The sequence below is a fragment of the Mus caroli genome, unplaced genomic scaffold (assembly GCF_978045245.1).
Source record: "Mus caroli unplaced genomic scaffold, Mus_caroli_1 scaffold_13, whole genome shotgun sequence".
NCBI classification, from domain to species: domain Eukaryota; kingdom Metazoa; phylum Chordata; class Mammalia; order Rodentia; family Muridae; genus Mus; species Mus caroli.
In genome coordinates, this window is record NW_028227268.1 from 79,849,002 (window position 1) to 79,862,600 (window position 13,599).

A 13,599-nucleotide genomic window follows, 5' to 3' on the forward strand; every position below is an offset into this window, starting at 1 on the left:
AGGACTATAGCTAACGTCCCCACGACCTCAGTCAAACAGCCCAAAGTAGTAGACTTTTTAAAAAAGGAACTTGAAGTGTGTTAAGAATGTAAAAATAATTTTGATTTTTCAAGGCAGCTATAGGCAGAGCAGAGTCCTGCGGACTCACTCAGAGCGCAAGGCTTGAGAGAGGGACCAAGAAGGCAGGGATTATCTTTGGATGAATGCTTTCTGTAAAACTAAATTAGGAGAGACTTGTATTAGCTGAGGACTCTATTATAAGTTTACCAACCAGGTACATTATTTCCCAGTAACAAGTGGGGAATCACAAAGCTGGCCTGGGGACACCATCACTCAGAAAACCATGTCCTTTTAGAGACAGGCTGGTGATATAATTTACACTTGCAGTGGACTGGGGAAAAGCAATGTTTCCTGTTGGTGAGAGGGGAAGAAAAGCTCTCAAGGAATTAGACAATGTTCACGTGAAAGCTGTGGGAATGTATACAGATTTATTTTTGAAAGCAAGACTCTTTGTGTGCTGGTGATTTAATTCAGAAGTAGATGCAGAGAGAAAATAACAGGTTGAGGGGATAAAAGGAGCAGGGAATAGAAGGGCCAGTAAAGGTATAAGTGGTGCGTGTGTGCTTGTGTCCATGCGTGCGGGCCCCCGTGTGTTGTTTTTATTCTTCAACTCCTCTTTCTTTTGATGATTAGCATAGCTCTCAGTAAATATTTGCTGAATGAATTTAAAGGAAGCTTGAGTTACATATTTACTAGGGACATCCCTTTGCGCACAAACAGATTTAAGGAAGTGTAGTAAGACAGATCCCAGTCTGATGTGATGTCTGTGTAGGGAATAGCTCTCAACCCCAACTGTAAAGGAATTACACACATCAAACTGCTCTTGCATCTACCCAGATTCCTGCTCTTCCTAATTTTTGATTCTACTCTACTGCGAGTGTTTAAACCCAGTATTGGCTGTTTCCCCGTCTCACTTTATAGGTTTCCCCAACCCCCTTTTTAGTTGAAAGTAGACAATTGCGTGCTCATTTCCCTTAGCTGCAGACTGATGGCTGTAAAGCCATTCCTCAAATGTTTTCTCTCCCTTTAAATTTAGATTTGATTCCTTTTTTCTCTGGATGAACAGTCATCTAGTTGACATTAGGAAAACAGTCTTGCTACTTTCTTCTTTTGAGTTTCTAAATATCTCCCCCACCCTGGTTAGGGCCTTCCTTATGTTGGGCAAACACGACCATGCAGCCATATACTCAGCCCTCAGAAGACTGCTTAAGAATATCATGCCCAAAAAGTCTCTCTGGAAAAAAATGTGCTTTGACATAAGTCTGATCATAATTCCTTTCTTAAAGGTAGAGATCATGTCCCCTCCCCGCTCCTCCTCTCTCTGCTCTCTCAGGCTGACCTTGAAGTCACTACATGGCACAGAATGACTTTGAACCTCTGATCCTCCTGTCTGCCACCTCACTGGATGCTAAGCACTTAGCCAGCATGCTAGCTAAGTGCTCTATCAACTGGGCCTTAGCCTTGGAAATTCTTGATTATAAATGTAAAAAGCAGTCATGCATTTTATAGTGTTACCTATTTCTCTCTATGTATATGTACATATATATGAAACTTTTCAAAATAAGTATACATTTCTTAAATTTTATCAGCACCAAAATGTTTGTCTATGTCACTTCACAAAACCAAGATTTATATCCACTACTTCTCTTTGAACATTTCCTTCTTTTTCTTTTGGAGATAAGATTTCACCATGTGGTCTTGTATAGCTACATGAACTCAATATGTAAACCTGGCTGGCCTCTAACTCACAGACATCCTTTTGACTCAGTGTCCCAAATGTTGAGATTAAAGGTGTGTGTCACTATGTCTGGCTTCTTCATTTTGAAGAACCTCTTTGGATAGAATTATGCAAAGATCTCGAAGCTAAGCAGAATCTGTTGGTGCTGAGGAAACAAAGGTGCCCCTTTGTGTCTAGAATGAGAGGAAGAATCACAGAGAATGAGATGGAGGATTTGACTAGCAATATAAAGTTTTGCTATTTTACTCCTAATAGAAAGCTTTCTTGCCTTCCAATCTTGGCCGGTGTCCTGAGAAGCCCTTGGGTGAGAACTCCTCAGCTAGTTCCACAACACCCAGAGGAAGTTCCACTCCCAGGCGCTCTAACATGTCCAGGATAACAGAATTCCAGGAGCTTGGTTACAGCAGGATCTCAGGGTCCCAGAGGCAGCTTAACTCCCTGGAGCTGTGACACACCCAGGATCTCAGGATCACAGGATCCCAGAATCACAGGATCACAGAGACAGCTAAACTTTGAGGAGTTCTGACACAACCAGAATCACAGGAATGACAGGCTTCAGTCAGATATATCGAGGGCAGGTAGCACTAGAGATAATCAGATGATGGGAGGTAAGCATAAGAACATAGGCAACAGAAACCAAGGTTACTTGGCAACATCAGAACCCAATTCTCCCACCATAGAATGTTGTGGATACACCATCACACCAGAAAAGCAAGATTCGGATCTAAAATCACTTCTCATGATGAAGATAGAGGACTTTAAGAAGGACATAAATAACTCCATTAAAGAAGTACAGAAGAACACAGGTAAACAGGTAGAAGCCCTTAAAGAGGAAACACAAAAATCCCTTAAAGAATTACAGGAAAGCACAAACAAACAGGCAAAGGAAATGAACAAAACCATCCAAGATCTAAAAATGGAAATAGAAACAATAAAGAAATCACAAAGGGAGACAACCCTGGAGTTAGAAAATCTAGGAAAGAGATCAGGAGTCATAGATACAAGCATCACCAACAGAATACAAGAGAGAGAAGAGAGAATCTCAGGTGCAGAAGATACCATAGAAAACATTGACACAACAGTCAAAGAAAACGCAAAAAGCTAAAGGCTCCTAACCCAAAACATCCAAGAAATCCAGGGCACAATGAGAAGACTAAATCTAAGGATAATAGGTATAGAAGAGAGTGAAGATTTCCAACTTAAAGGGCCACTAAATATCTTCAACAAAATTATAGAAGAAAACTTCCCTAACCCAAAGAAAGAGATGCCCATGTGTATACAAGAAGCCTACAGAAGTCCAAATAGTCTATTTGGACCAGAAAAGAAATTCCTCCCATCACATAGTAATCAACATCAAATGCACTAAACAAAGAAAGAATATTAAAAGCAGTAAGGGAAAAAGGTCAAGTAACATATAAAGGCAGGCCTATCAGAATTACACCAGTCTTCTCACCAGAGACTATGAAAGCCAGAGGATCCTGGGCAGATGTCATACAGACCCTAAGAGAACACAAATGCCAGCCCAGGCTACTATACCCAGCAAAACTCTCAATTACCATAGATGAAGGAAACAAGATATTCCATGACAAAACCAAATTTACTCAATATCTTTCCATAAACCCAGCCCTCCAAAGGATAATAGATGGAAAACTCCAACACAATGAGGGAAACTATACCCTAGAAAAAGCAAGAAAGGAATCTTTCAACAAATCCAAAAGGAGATAGCCACGCAAACATAATTCCACCTCTAACAACAAAAATAACAGGAAGTAAAAATCACATTTCCTTAATAACCCTTAACATCAATGGACTCAATTCCCCAATAAAAAGACATAGACTAACAGACTGGATACGTAAACAGGACCCAGCATGTTGCTGCATACAGGAAACACACCTCCATGACAAAGGCAGACACTACCTCAGAGTAAAAGGCTGGAAAACAATTTTCCAAGGAAATGGTCTCAAGAAATGAGCTGGTGTAGCCATTCTAATATCGAATAAAATCAACTTTCAACCAAAAGTTATGAAAAAAGATAAGGAAGGACACTTCATACTGGTCAAAGGAAAAATCTACCAAGATGAACTCTCAATACTGAATATCTATGCTCCAAATGCAAGGGTACCCACATTCATAAAAGAAACTTTACTAAAACTCAAAGCACACATCACATGCCATACTATAATAGTGGGAGGCTTCAATACCCCACTTTCATCAATGGACAGATCATGGAAACAGAAACCAAACTGAGACACAGTGAAACTAACAGAATTTATGGACCAAATGGACCTAACAGATATTTATAGAACATTTCATCCTAAATCAAAAGAATATACCTTCTCCTCAGCACCTCATGGTATCTTCTTCAAAACTGACCATATAATTAGTCACAAAACAGGCCTCCACAGATACAAGAAGACTGAAATAACCCCATGCACCCTATCAGATCACCACAGACTAAGGCTGGTCTTAAATTCCAACAAAAACAACAGAAAACACACATACCCATGGAAGCTGAACAATGCTCTACTCAATGATAACTTGGTCAAGGAAGTAATAAAGAAATTAAAGACTTTTTAGAATTTAATGAAAATGAAGACACATCATACCAAAACTTATGGGACATAATGCAAGCAGTGGTAAGAGGAAGACTCATAGCTCTGGGTACCTCCAAAAAGAAACTGATGAGAGTTTATAGTAGCAGCTTGACAGCACACCTGAAAGCTCTAGAACAAGAAGAAGCAAATACACCCAAGAGGAGTAGAAGGCAGGAAATAATCAAACTCAGGGTCGAAATCAATCAATTAGAAACAAAAAGAACTATAATCAACAAAAATCAGAAGCCGGGCATGGTGGTGCACGCCTTTAATCCCAGCACTCGGGAGGTAGAGGCAGGTGGATTTCTGAGTTCGAGGCCAGACTGGTCAACAAAGTGAGTTCCAGGACAGCCAGAGCTACACAGAGAAACCCTGTCTCGATAAACCAAACCAAACCAAACCAAACCAAACCAAACCAAACCAAACCAAACCAAACCAAACCAAAATAACAAAAACAAAAAAAACCAAAAAAACCCAAAAAAAGTCAGGAGCTAGTTCTTTGAGAAAATCAACAAGATAGATAAACTCTTAGCCAAACTAACCAGAGGGCACAGAGACAGTATCCAAATTAATAAAATCAGAAATGAGAAGAGAGACATAACAATGAAATATATCTTAAAATAATTATTCTGTTTATTGAATATTAACAGCTAAAAATATTAAACTCATGCTCTACAAACAAACAAAAGGAAGGAGAAGGAGAAGAAGAAGAAGAGAAGAAGAAGAAGAAGAAGACGAAGAAGAAGAAGAAGAAAGCAAGCAAGCAAGCTTTCTTGATCTACCACTCACCAGTCACACATCAGCATCTCCTGGGGCTCCATAGAGCTGAGGACTTTACAAGCTGTCACCACCATTGTAGAAAGGGTCTGTCCAGCAGGAGGGGGATGGGTGAAATTCCTAGTACAAGTATCCCAGTATCAATCATGGAACTTTAGAATGTTTTCAGGAACACACAAAGGAGACTAAGGAACTTTATTCTCTAGGGGAACAGGCCTGCACAGTAGATACTGGAGTTTGGGAAAGACTAGTAAGGCATAGTAGTACAAGAGACCAACATATACATAAAAACTTAACTGAAGAAACCAAGAGGTTTAATCCAGACCTTAAATCTTCAAGTCAAAGTCAGAGGCACTAATCTACTGAGAAGATGGTTTGGGTCTTGGATCGGCCAAATAAGCAGAAATTAACTACTACTTAAGAGGCAAAGGCAGGCAGATGTCTTAAGTTCCAGGCCAGCCTGGTCTACATAGTGATTCCCAGGACAGCCAGGGTCTTCTTCAAGATCAGTAAATGCTTGTAACTGCCCAGGAATCTCTCCAGTCTTGGATAGGTTTTGGTGGGGGCCGATCCAAGACCCAAACCATCTTCTCAGTAGATTAGTGCCTCTGACTTTGACTTGAAGATTTAAGGTCTGGATTAAACCTCTTGGTTTCTTCAGTTAAGTTTTTATGTATATGTTGGTCTCTTGTACTACTATGCCTTACTAGTCTTTCCCAAACTCCAGTATCTACTGTGCAGGCCTGTTCCCCTAGAGAATACACTCTGGCGACTCTGATCAGAGCTCTGAGGCAGGAGAATCTTGAGTCAGAAGCAGGCCTGGGCTAGTGAGTTCCCGAAAAGCCTGAACTGGGTAGTAAGAGACTTTTTCAAAGAAGCCAAAACCATAAAAGTGAGCCTGGAGCAGTGGCACAGACACTAATCTAGTCCTTGGAAGACCGGAAGCAGTCTCAGGAGTTAAAAGTCATTCACCATTCATTGCACAGCGAGTTCAAGGACAGTCTGAGTCCTGTGAAAACCTGTTTCCACAAAAAAAAAAAAAAAAAAAAAAAAAGCCCTTAAAATTTAAAGGGACAAGACGTTTATTGGGTGAGTACCTTTTCGCAGGTCCATGTCGTGGCAAACAAAAAGCCTCTCACAGGAGTTTTGGACAATGTACGATTCTAGGTTTTTGTTTTGTTTTGTTTTTTTCCTTAATACTTTGGAGACAGACGCGAGGGCGGGGCGGTGGCTGAAAACTTCCGTTGCTCTCATTGGTTCTCAGGCTGTAGGCCCCACCTCCTCTTGGAGGGACCAATTGAGGCGCGAGTTACAGTTTAAACTGCGGTGTGCCGGGTCGTTGGTGGCGCAGTCTTGGGTGAGTTTAGCTGCGAGCTTGTCGTGGGTGAGGGCATCTTGGGCGAGCTTGGGGTGGCGGGGGAGGGCAGACCCGGGACTGGAGGTTGAAGCAGGGTCGTTGAAGCGGGGTCGGGACGTGTGCTTCACTCGGCCCCGCGTCCCGAGGCGCTCTTGGCGTGCAACGCTGTTTTTGCTTTTCTTCCCTCTCCCTCCCCACTTCAGGATCTCAAGCAGCCCGGGCTGGTTTTGAACTTGTTATGTAGCAGGAGGCCAAGCTTGAGCATCCTCTTGGCTTCTCTTTAGAGCTGAGATTGTAGGCTGGAGACAGTTTTGATGGGTGCCAACATCAACTGATTTCTGTAAGAGTTAAGTGTTGGCCGGGCGTGGTGGCGCACGCCTTTAATCCCAGCACTGGGGAGGCAGAGGCAGGTGGATTTCTGAGTTCGAGGCCAGCCTGGTCTACAAAGTGAGTTCCAGGACAGCCAGGGCTATACAGAGAAACCCTGTCTTGAAAAACCAAAAAAAAAAAAAAAAAAAAAAAAAAAAAAAAAAAAAAGAGTTGAGTGTTTTATGACCCTGGCGTGAAGATTTAGGATCTGGATTAAGCCTGTTGACTTCTCCAGCTACTTATACATTTTTGGGCATAGGTGCCCTGGGTAAAGCTTGGTCTCTGTTACTGCGTAGTTTTTCCAGCCTTCCTCAATGCCAGTATCCTAATATTCAGGTCTCTCCCTTAGAGTAATCCAGAATGGCTACTCTTATCTTTGTTGATAAGGATAATGAAGAACCCGGCAGCCGTTTGGCATCTAAGGATGGGTTGAAGCTGGGCTCTGGTGGTAAGTATTGCCTGCCTTGAGATACACAGGTGTTGTGAATGGTCCCAGCCTATAATTCCCAATGTAACCTAGGGTGGCCTTGAACTTCTGATCCTTTGACTCCACCTGCCCAGTGCAGTGATTATAGGCATGGGCCACTGTGCCTGGCATATGCACTGCCGGGAATGGAACTTGGAGCTTTTCAAATGCTACTAAGTCAAGTGTCCAGGCGCTCTGCTTAAATCGTTTTTTTATTTTTATTTTTTGAGACTTAGCTTTAACTGGCCTGGGATTTGCTATGCAGATCAGGCTGGCCTTGAACTCAGGAGATCCACTTACCTCTGCCTCCTAAATTCTGGGATTAAAGGCGTGCGCCATGGTGCCTATGTTCATACTTATTGTCTTAATGAGGCTATTTAAGAGTGCTAAGTCACTGCCCCAAATGAGGCACAGGTTTGTGGGTAAGAATTAAGTTGTATGGCCTAATCTTTAAGAGCAATACATTTATTACCTTTATTTGTGTATGTGTGGGTTCACACTCGTGCTGTGGTGTGCCTGTGGAGGTCAGAGGACAACCTGTGGAAATTGGTTCTCCTTATACTGTGTGGGTTCTGGGGACTGAATTCAGGTTGTCTGGTTTAGCCGAAAGCTCCTTTATTTACCCACTGAGTCTGTGATTTTTTTTTTTTTTATGATTATCCTTTTTTCAACAGTCAAGGCCTTAGATGGGAAATTGCAGGCTTCAACGCCTCGAGTCGGCAAAGTGTTCAATGCTCCAGCCTTGCCTAAAGCCAGCAGAAAGGCTTTGGGGACAGTCAACAGAGTTGCCGAAAAGCCTGTGAAGACTGGTAAACCCCTCCAACTAAAACAGCCAACCTTGACTGGGAAAAAGGTGAGTGCGGGCTATGAATATGAATATTTGTACATGTGTTGGCACTTAAAAAAAGTTTATTCTTATTTTTATTCATGTATACGTAGCAGTAGATGAATACTGCATGTGTGCAGTTACATAAGGAGGCCAGAAGAGGGCTCTGGGTGCTTGGAATTGAGTCTGACTCCTTTGGAAGAACAGCAAGTGCTTTTAACCTCTGAGCCATCCTAAGCCCCACTGTAGCACTTCTGATGCTTAAAAACTTACTTCCCATCTGCCTTTCTTCCCCTCAGTAGGAGGTAAAGAGAGGTCCACAAACTCACAGAGAAATATCAGGCTGGTACTTCCAGTTGCTCAACATCTTGAGATCGCAGCTTTTAGGAATAGCTAACCCTGATTCTGCCTCAGCTGTTCTTAACTAGTACCAGGAAGCAGTTGGTTAGAGGCCATGTGACAGATGTGTGAAGTACTTAGCTGGGCTTGATAAGCACCTGCAATCCCAGCACTTGGGAGGCTGAAGCTGGAGGAGGGGTTGGCTGGAGGCTAGCCTGAACTACATGCCCCCACTCTGGCATACATACACACAGATCGGATAGGATCAAGAGTGCCCAGGCTTCTGTTTTGACCTGCTGCTATTGATTGTCTGCCTGGTAATTCTTTGGATGTTTTAGGTTCTGCTGCTTCTTAAGGAACACAAACTTGTTAGTATTAACCAAGTAAATAATTAGTGGCAGAAAAATGACACTTTTATAAGGTCAAATTGACTTCCAGGATTAGCCCCTATTCTGGGGTGCCTCAAGCCTGTTTTGTCCACTGTTAGGTTTGAACAGTTGAGTTGATTAGCTCTGAATTAACCCTGCTCGGGATTCTTGATAATATATGTGGACAGGTGCTAAGAGGTCTGACTTAAAGAATACTTTTATTTTATGTATTTGGATGTTTGCCTGTATGGTATATGTATTGGTTAGGGTTTTACTGCTATGAACAAACACCATGACCAAGGCAACTCTTATAAGGACAATATGAATTGGGGCTGGCTTACAGGTTCAGAGGTTCAGCCCATTATCAATGTGGGAAGCTTGGTAATGTACAGGCAGGCATGGTGCAGGAGGCGCTGAGAGTTCTACATCTTCATCTGAAGGCAGCGAGGACAAGGGTATTAAAGCCCATGTCCTTAGTGATACACATATTTCAATGAGGCCACACCTCCTAATATTGTCACTCCCTGGGACAAGCATATACAAACCATCACAGTATGTAAGTGTGCCACGTGCCTGAGGAAGACATGAGATGTTGCTTCATCTGGACTGGAGTTACAGATAGTTGTGAGCCACCCTGTGTGTACTGGGAACTGAACCTAAGTTCTGTAAGAGCAGCAAGTGCTTGGAACCACGGAGCCGTCTTCCCGTCTGCTTTGTGTGTGTGTGTGTGTGTGTGTGTGTGGCAGGACAGGGCCGGTGCGTGTGATGGTATGCATATCAGAGTCAGAGGACAACTTCCAGGAGTCAGTTTTCTCCTTACCTTTACACTGAATCCTGAAAACTAAGGACTGTGACTTCTTAGAAGACAGCACAGAATGAACAAATTTGAAGTAGTGATGTCATCATTGGAAGAGGCTGTCCAACCTCAAGCTACCTTGCAGGTGGGTGAGACTGCATTCTCACAGTGCTTGTTCTCTTGGGTTTTTCTAGATCACCGAGAAGTCTACTAAGACACAAAGTTCGGTTCCTGCTCCTGATGATGCCTACCCAGAAATAGAAAAGTTCTTCCCTTTCAATCCTCTAGGTAACAATGTCTTTGGCACGATGGGCAGGCCCTCAGTTTGAGGTTTCTCTTAGACTCTAACTCCGTGCGACTCTAACGTGTAGCCCTAGAGTCTGAGACTGTCTGAACCTGACTTACTTTGAATACATAGACTCGTTCTGGGGGACTCACTTGCCAGAGCATCACCTTCTGTCATGGGGGAGAAAGGGAACAAAGATGTTGAGGAAAAAGTTAGAAGTTCAAGGTCATCATTGTGTGAGTTCAAGGCCAACCTGATTTACAGAGCAAGTTCCAGGACAGACAGGGCTATGTAGAAGGACCCTTTCTCAAAAGAAAAGATGTAGATACCCAAATATTGAAACATTTTGTGTCTTGTGGTGCAACCATGACGGTGCATTGCTTGATATCCCCTCTTATGCCATCAGTAAGGGCCAAGTATAGCTGCGCTTGGACATGCATGCCTTTAGTCCCAGGGAGAGGCAGACAGATCTCTTGAGTTCAAGGCCAGCCAGGGCTATGTAGAGAGACCCTTTCTGAAATAAACCAAAAAAGAAAAGGCCAAGTATAAAGTAACTTTCAACTTTCAGATGAAAACTGCCTTCCAGGAAAAAACAAAAACAAAACCCCAGGCTTGGCTTGCAGCTCAGATCACTGTAAATCCATTTTCTGCGACATCGGCACGCTTGTCATGTTTTCTGGTGTGCAGAGGTTCTCATTGCAGAATCTCTGACAGGGAATGGGAAGCTGCTCTGTAGTTCAGTGTTGAACTCACAGTGATGTTGCTCCTCTCTCACCCTCTCCCATGCTCAGATGATAGCCACATCCCGCCATGATACTTCCCAGAACCTATTAAGAGACTGTTTAAGGTCTGGACTGTTAAAATTACACTTTTTTGGGCAGTGGTGGCGCACGCCTTTAATCCCAGCACTTGGGAGGCAGAGGCAAGCAGATTTCTGAGTTTGAGGACAGCCTGGTCTACAGAGAGAGTTCCAGGACAACCAGGGCTACCCAGAGAAACCCTGTCTTGAAAAACCAAAAAAAAAAAAAAAAAAAAAAAAAAATATATATATATATATATATATATATATATATATATACATGAAAGAAAATTACACTTTTCCCTCAAGTTTGGCAAAAGTAATAGTTACATTGGGGCAGTAACTTTATTATCTAACTGGCTTTTGTTAAGTTGGCTCTATTTTCTATTTTTTTAAATTTATTTATCTATTTTATTTATTATATGTAAGTACACTGTAGCTGACTTCAGACACTCCAGAAGCGGGAGTCAGATCTCGTTAGGGATGGTTGTGAGCCACCATGTGGTTGCTGGGATTTGAACTCGGGACCTTTGGAAGAGCAGTCGGGTGCTCTTACCCACTGAGCCATCTTGCCAGCCCCTAGGGTCTATTTTTCTAAATGGCGAATAGTGGCAGAGAATAGGCTGACTGGATGTACTTCCCTGGCCCAGGGAGCACTACCCCATGCTTGGCTTCCCTTTGTGGCAGACTTTGAGAGTTTTGACCTGCCTGAGGAGCACCAGATCTCACGTCTCCCCTTGAATGGCGTGCCGCTCATGACCCTGAATGAAGAGAGAGGGCTGGAGAAGCTGCTGCACCTGGGCCCCCCTAGCCCTCTGAAGACACCCTTTCTATCATGGGAATCTGGTAAGGGAGTCAGTTCAAACACGGGTTGTAACAGCAACTTGTCACATGACACGTTTTTGTTGTCGGGACCGAATTGTACAGGTGAGTCTGTGGGCAGCTTTGGGATGTTGGGGCCAAGTTTAGAATAAGAACTTCCCTCGGTCATTATGGTTGAGTCCCAAAAGAAGGTTTTCTGGAACCTTGGCCAGCCTTTGGTGATAGCAGCCGGTGAAGTTGAACACAGAGCTTCTTAGGCTAGGAGTTGAAGTTTGTGGTAACTGAGACTGGATGAGCACTCCAGGTTCCACCTGCGGCTGTCAGAGGACCAGTGTAGACCGACAGTAACTTGTCAACCACTGAAAGCTTAAGGCTTTAGTTAGAACAGGTGTGTGTGTGTGTGAGAGAGAGAGAGAGAGAGAGAGAAAGTGCCTCAGATGAGATGGGTTGCCGGTCTGATTTTATGATTTCATGAGACTTTATGCTCAGGAGAACAAGTAGCTTCTGAGTATTTTAAAGACCTGCTTTTTGACTGCCCCCACTGATGCCGACACTGATGCTGCATGTAAAAGATCTGCATCTGTGCGTGAGATTCATTAGATGAATGTAGGATGAAAGTTAGCAGCTAATGTTAGTTATGGATGATGGCTATAAAGGACGTGCAGAATCTAACAAGAAACTCCTCTTCCTCCAGATCCGCTGTACTCTCCTCCCAGTGCCCTCTCCACTCTGGATGTTGAATTGCCGCCTGTTTGTTACGATGCAGATATTTAAACTTCTTACTCCTTTATAGTTTCTGTATGTATGTTGTATTAATAAAGCATTTGTGCATATGTTCAGATCATGAATACTTAATCAACCCTGTTTTTTTAGGCGTTAGGAGACGCCACTGTTCTCCTTTGGAAGTAGACCCCTCAATGTGTACCTTTTTGTGGCTGTTAGCTAGTGACAGTTATTAGATCTCTTAATTAAGGAGTCACTCCCAGCTCATTAAGTGTTTGTTAGGCATTCTTTTTTTGTTTTTTTTTTTCGAGACAGGGTTTCTCTGTATAGCCCTGGCTGTCCTGGAAAACTCACTTTGTAGACCAGGCTGGCCTTGAACTCAGAAATCCACCTGCCTCTGCCTCCCAAGTGCTAGGATTAAAGGCATGCGCCACCACTGCCTGGTCTTGTTAGGCATCCACCAGATTGGTTTAGTTCTAATGACTTTAGTATTCAGTAACCAGAATTTGAAAGGCTCTGAATCTTTGAGAACCGTCTCCGCAGGGTCTCTTGGTGCTTCAATGATCACTGCAGATAATTTACTTACAGTAGGGTTCGTTCCCCGACTATAGAAGTTGGTTATGTATCCAATAGTGCACATAAGTATTTGATAAGCATTAGTGTTATTGACGTCTAAGCCTATATTCTTGGACATTATGGGACTGGGATCTTTGTTTTCAAGTGAACTATGTTTTGCAACTGTCACAGCATGCTGGTCTCTGAAGTGTGACAAGTTTTGCAAACGATGTGGGGCTTCAGTCCTGAGGCGGGAGGGGCCTAGCATCTTAATTTACCTCTCGAGGATGTGGTATAGGACACGTGTGGGAATGGGGAATGATCAGGAGCTCCGAGCTTCAGGGCTGGAAGAATGAAGTCCTCTGCTGTGCTTTGCATCTGCAGCCGGGAAGACACGGCCCCAGGAAGCCAGTTTCCAGCAGGGTGCCTGGAAGGGTTCTCTGTTTTTTTTGGGGGGGGGGTCATTCTCCCTTAAAAGTGAGTTTTAATTATTGTCCCATGGAGCTCTGGGTGGGTGCAGTCTTGTGTGTGAAGTCTGAAGATTCTCCTTGATAGGAGTGGGCTCTAAACTAGAGCCACATCTGCCTCAGCCCTGCCCTCTGCTTTAACTGGGTTCAAGCCTCATTTCTCCTTTCTGTGCTTGCCGCTCTCACAGAGGCTGGGTAAAGCCGTGAGCTCTTAACCGAGTCGCAGTGTGAATTCTGTGCTGTCCTAATTGTAGCC

The 13,599-nt window shown here is 43.3% G+C and overlaps 1 protein-coding gene across 2 annotated transcripts; it reads left to right on the forward strand.

Moving 5' to 3' along the window:
* The first annotated feature begins 6,468 nt into the window (after positions 1 to 6,468).
* Pttg1 (PTTG1 regulator of sister chromatid separation, securin) lies at positions 6,469 to 12,432 on the forward strand. 2 transcript variants are annotated; one of them, XM_085829305.1, is made up of 6 exons: positions 6,469 to 6,527; positions 7,246 to 7,344; positions 8,037 to 8,215; positions 9,886 to 9,979; positions 11,464 to 11,622; positions 12,293 to 12,432. In XM_085829305.1, the coding sequence occupies exons 2-6, from the start codon at positions 7,257 to 7,259 to the stop codon at positions 12,370 to 12,372; spliced, it is 600 nt and encodes a 199-aa protein (XP_085685431.1). In that variant the 5' UTR covers positions 6,469 to 6,527; positions 7,246 to 7,256; the 3' UTR covers positions 12,373 to 12,432. The 2 variants fall into 2 exon arrangements, with proteins under 2 accessions (XP_085685431.1, XP_085685432.1); XM_085829306.1 differs by lacking the exon at positions 6,469 to 6,527 and adding an exon at positions 6,531 to 6,554.
* Positions 12,433 to 13,599: the final 1,167 nt, after the last annotated feature.

Excerpts from the sequence above, each read along its gene's own strand:
- Pttg1 (XM_085829305.1), top strand. The coding sequence starts at position 7,257 with ATGGCTACTCTTATCTTTGTTGATAAGGATAATGAAGAACCCGGCAGC. Across the intron at positions 7,345-8,036 it reads GTTGAAGCTGGGCTCTGGTG|TCAAGGCCTTAGATGGGAAA; the intron begins GTAAGTATTGCC and ends TTTTTTCAACAG. Across the intron at positions 9,980-11,463 it reads CTTCCCTTTCAATCCTCTAG|ACTTTGAGAGTTTTGACCTG; the intron begins GTAACAATGTCT and ends CCTTTGTGGCAG.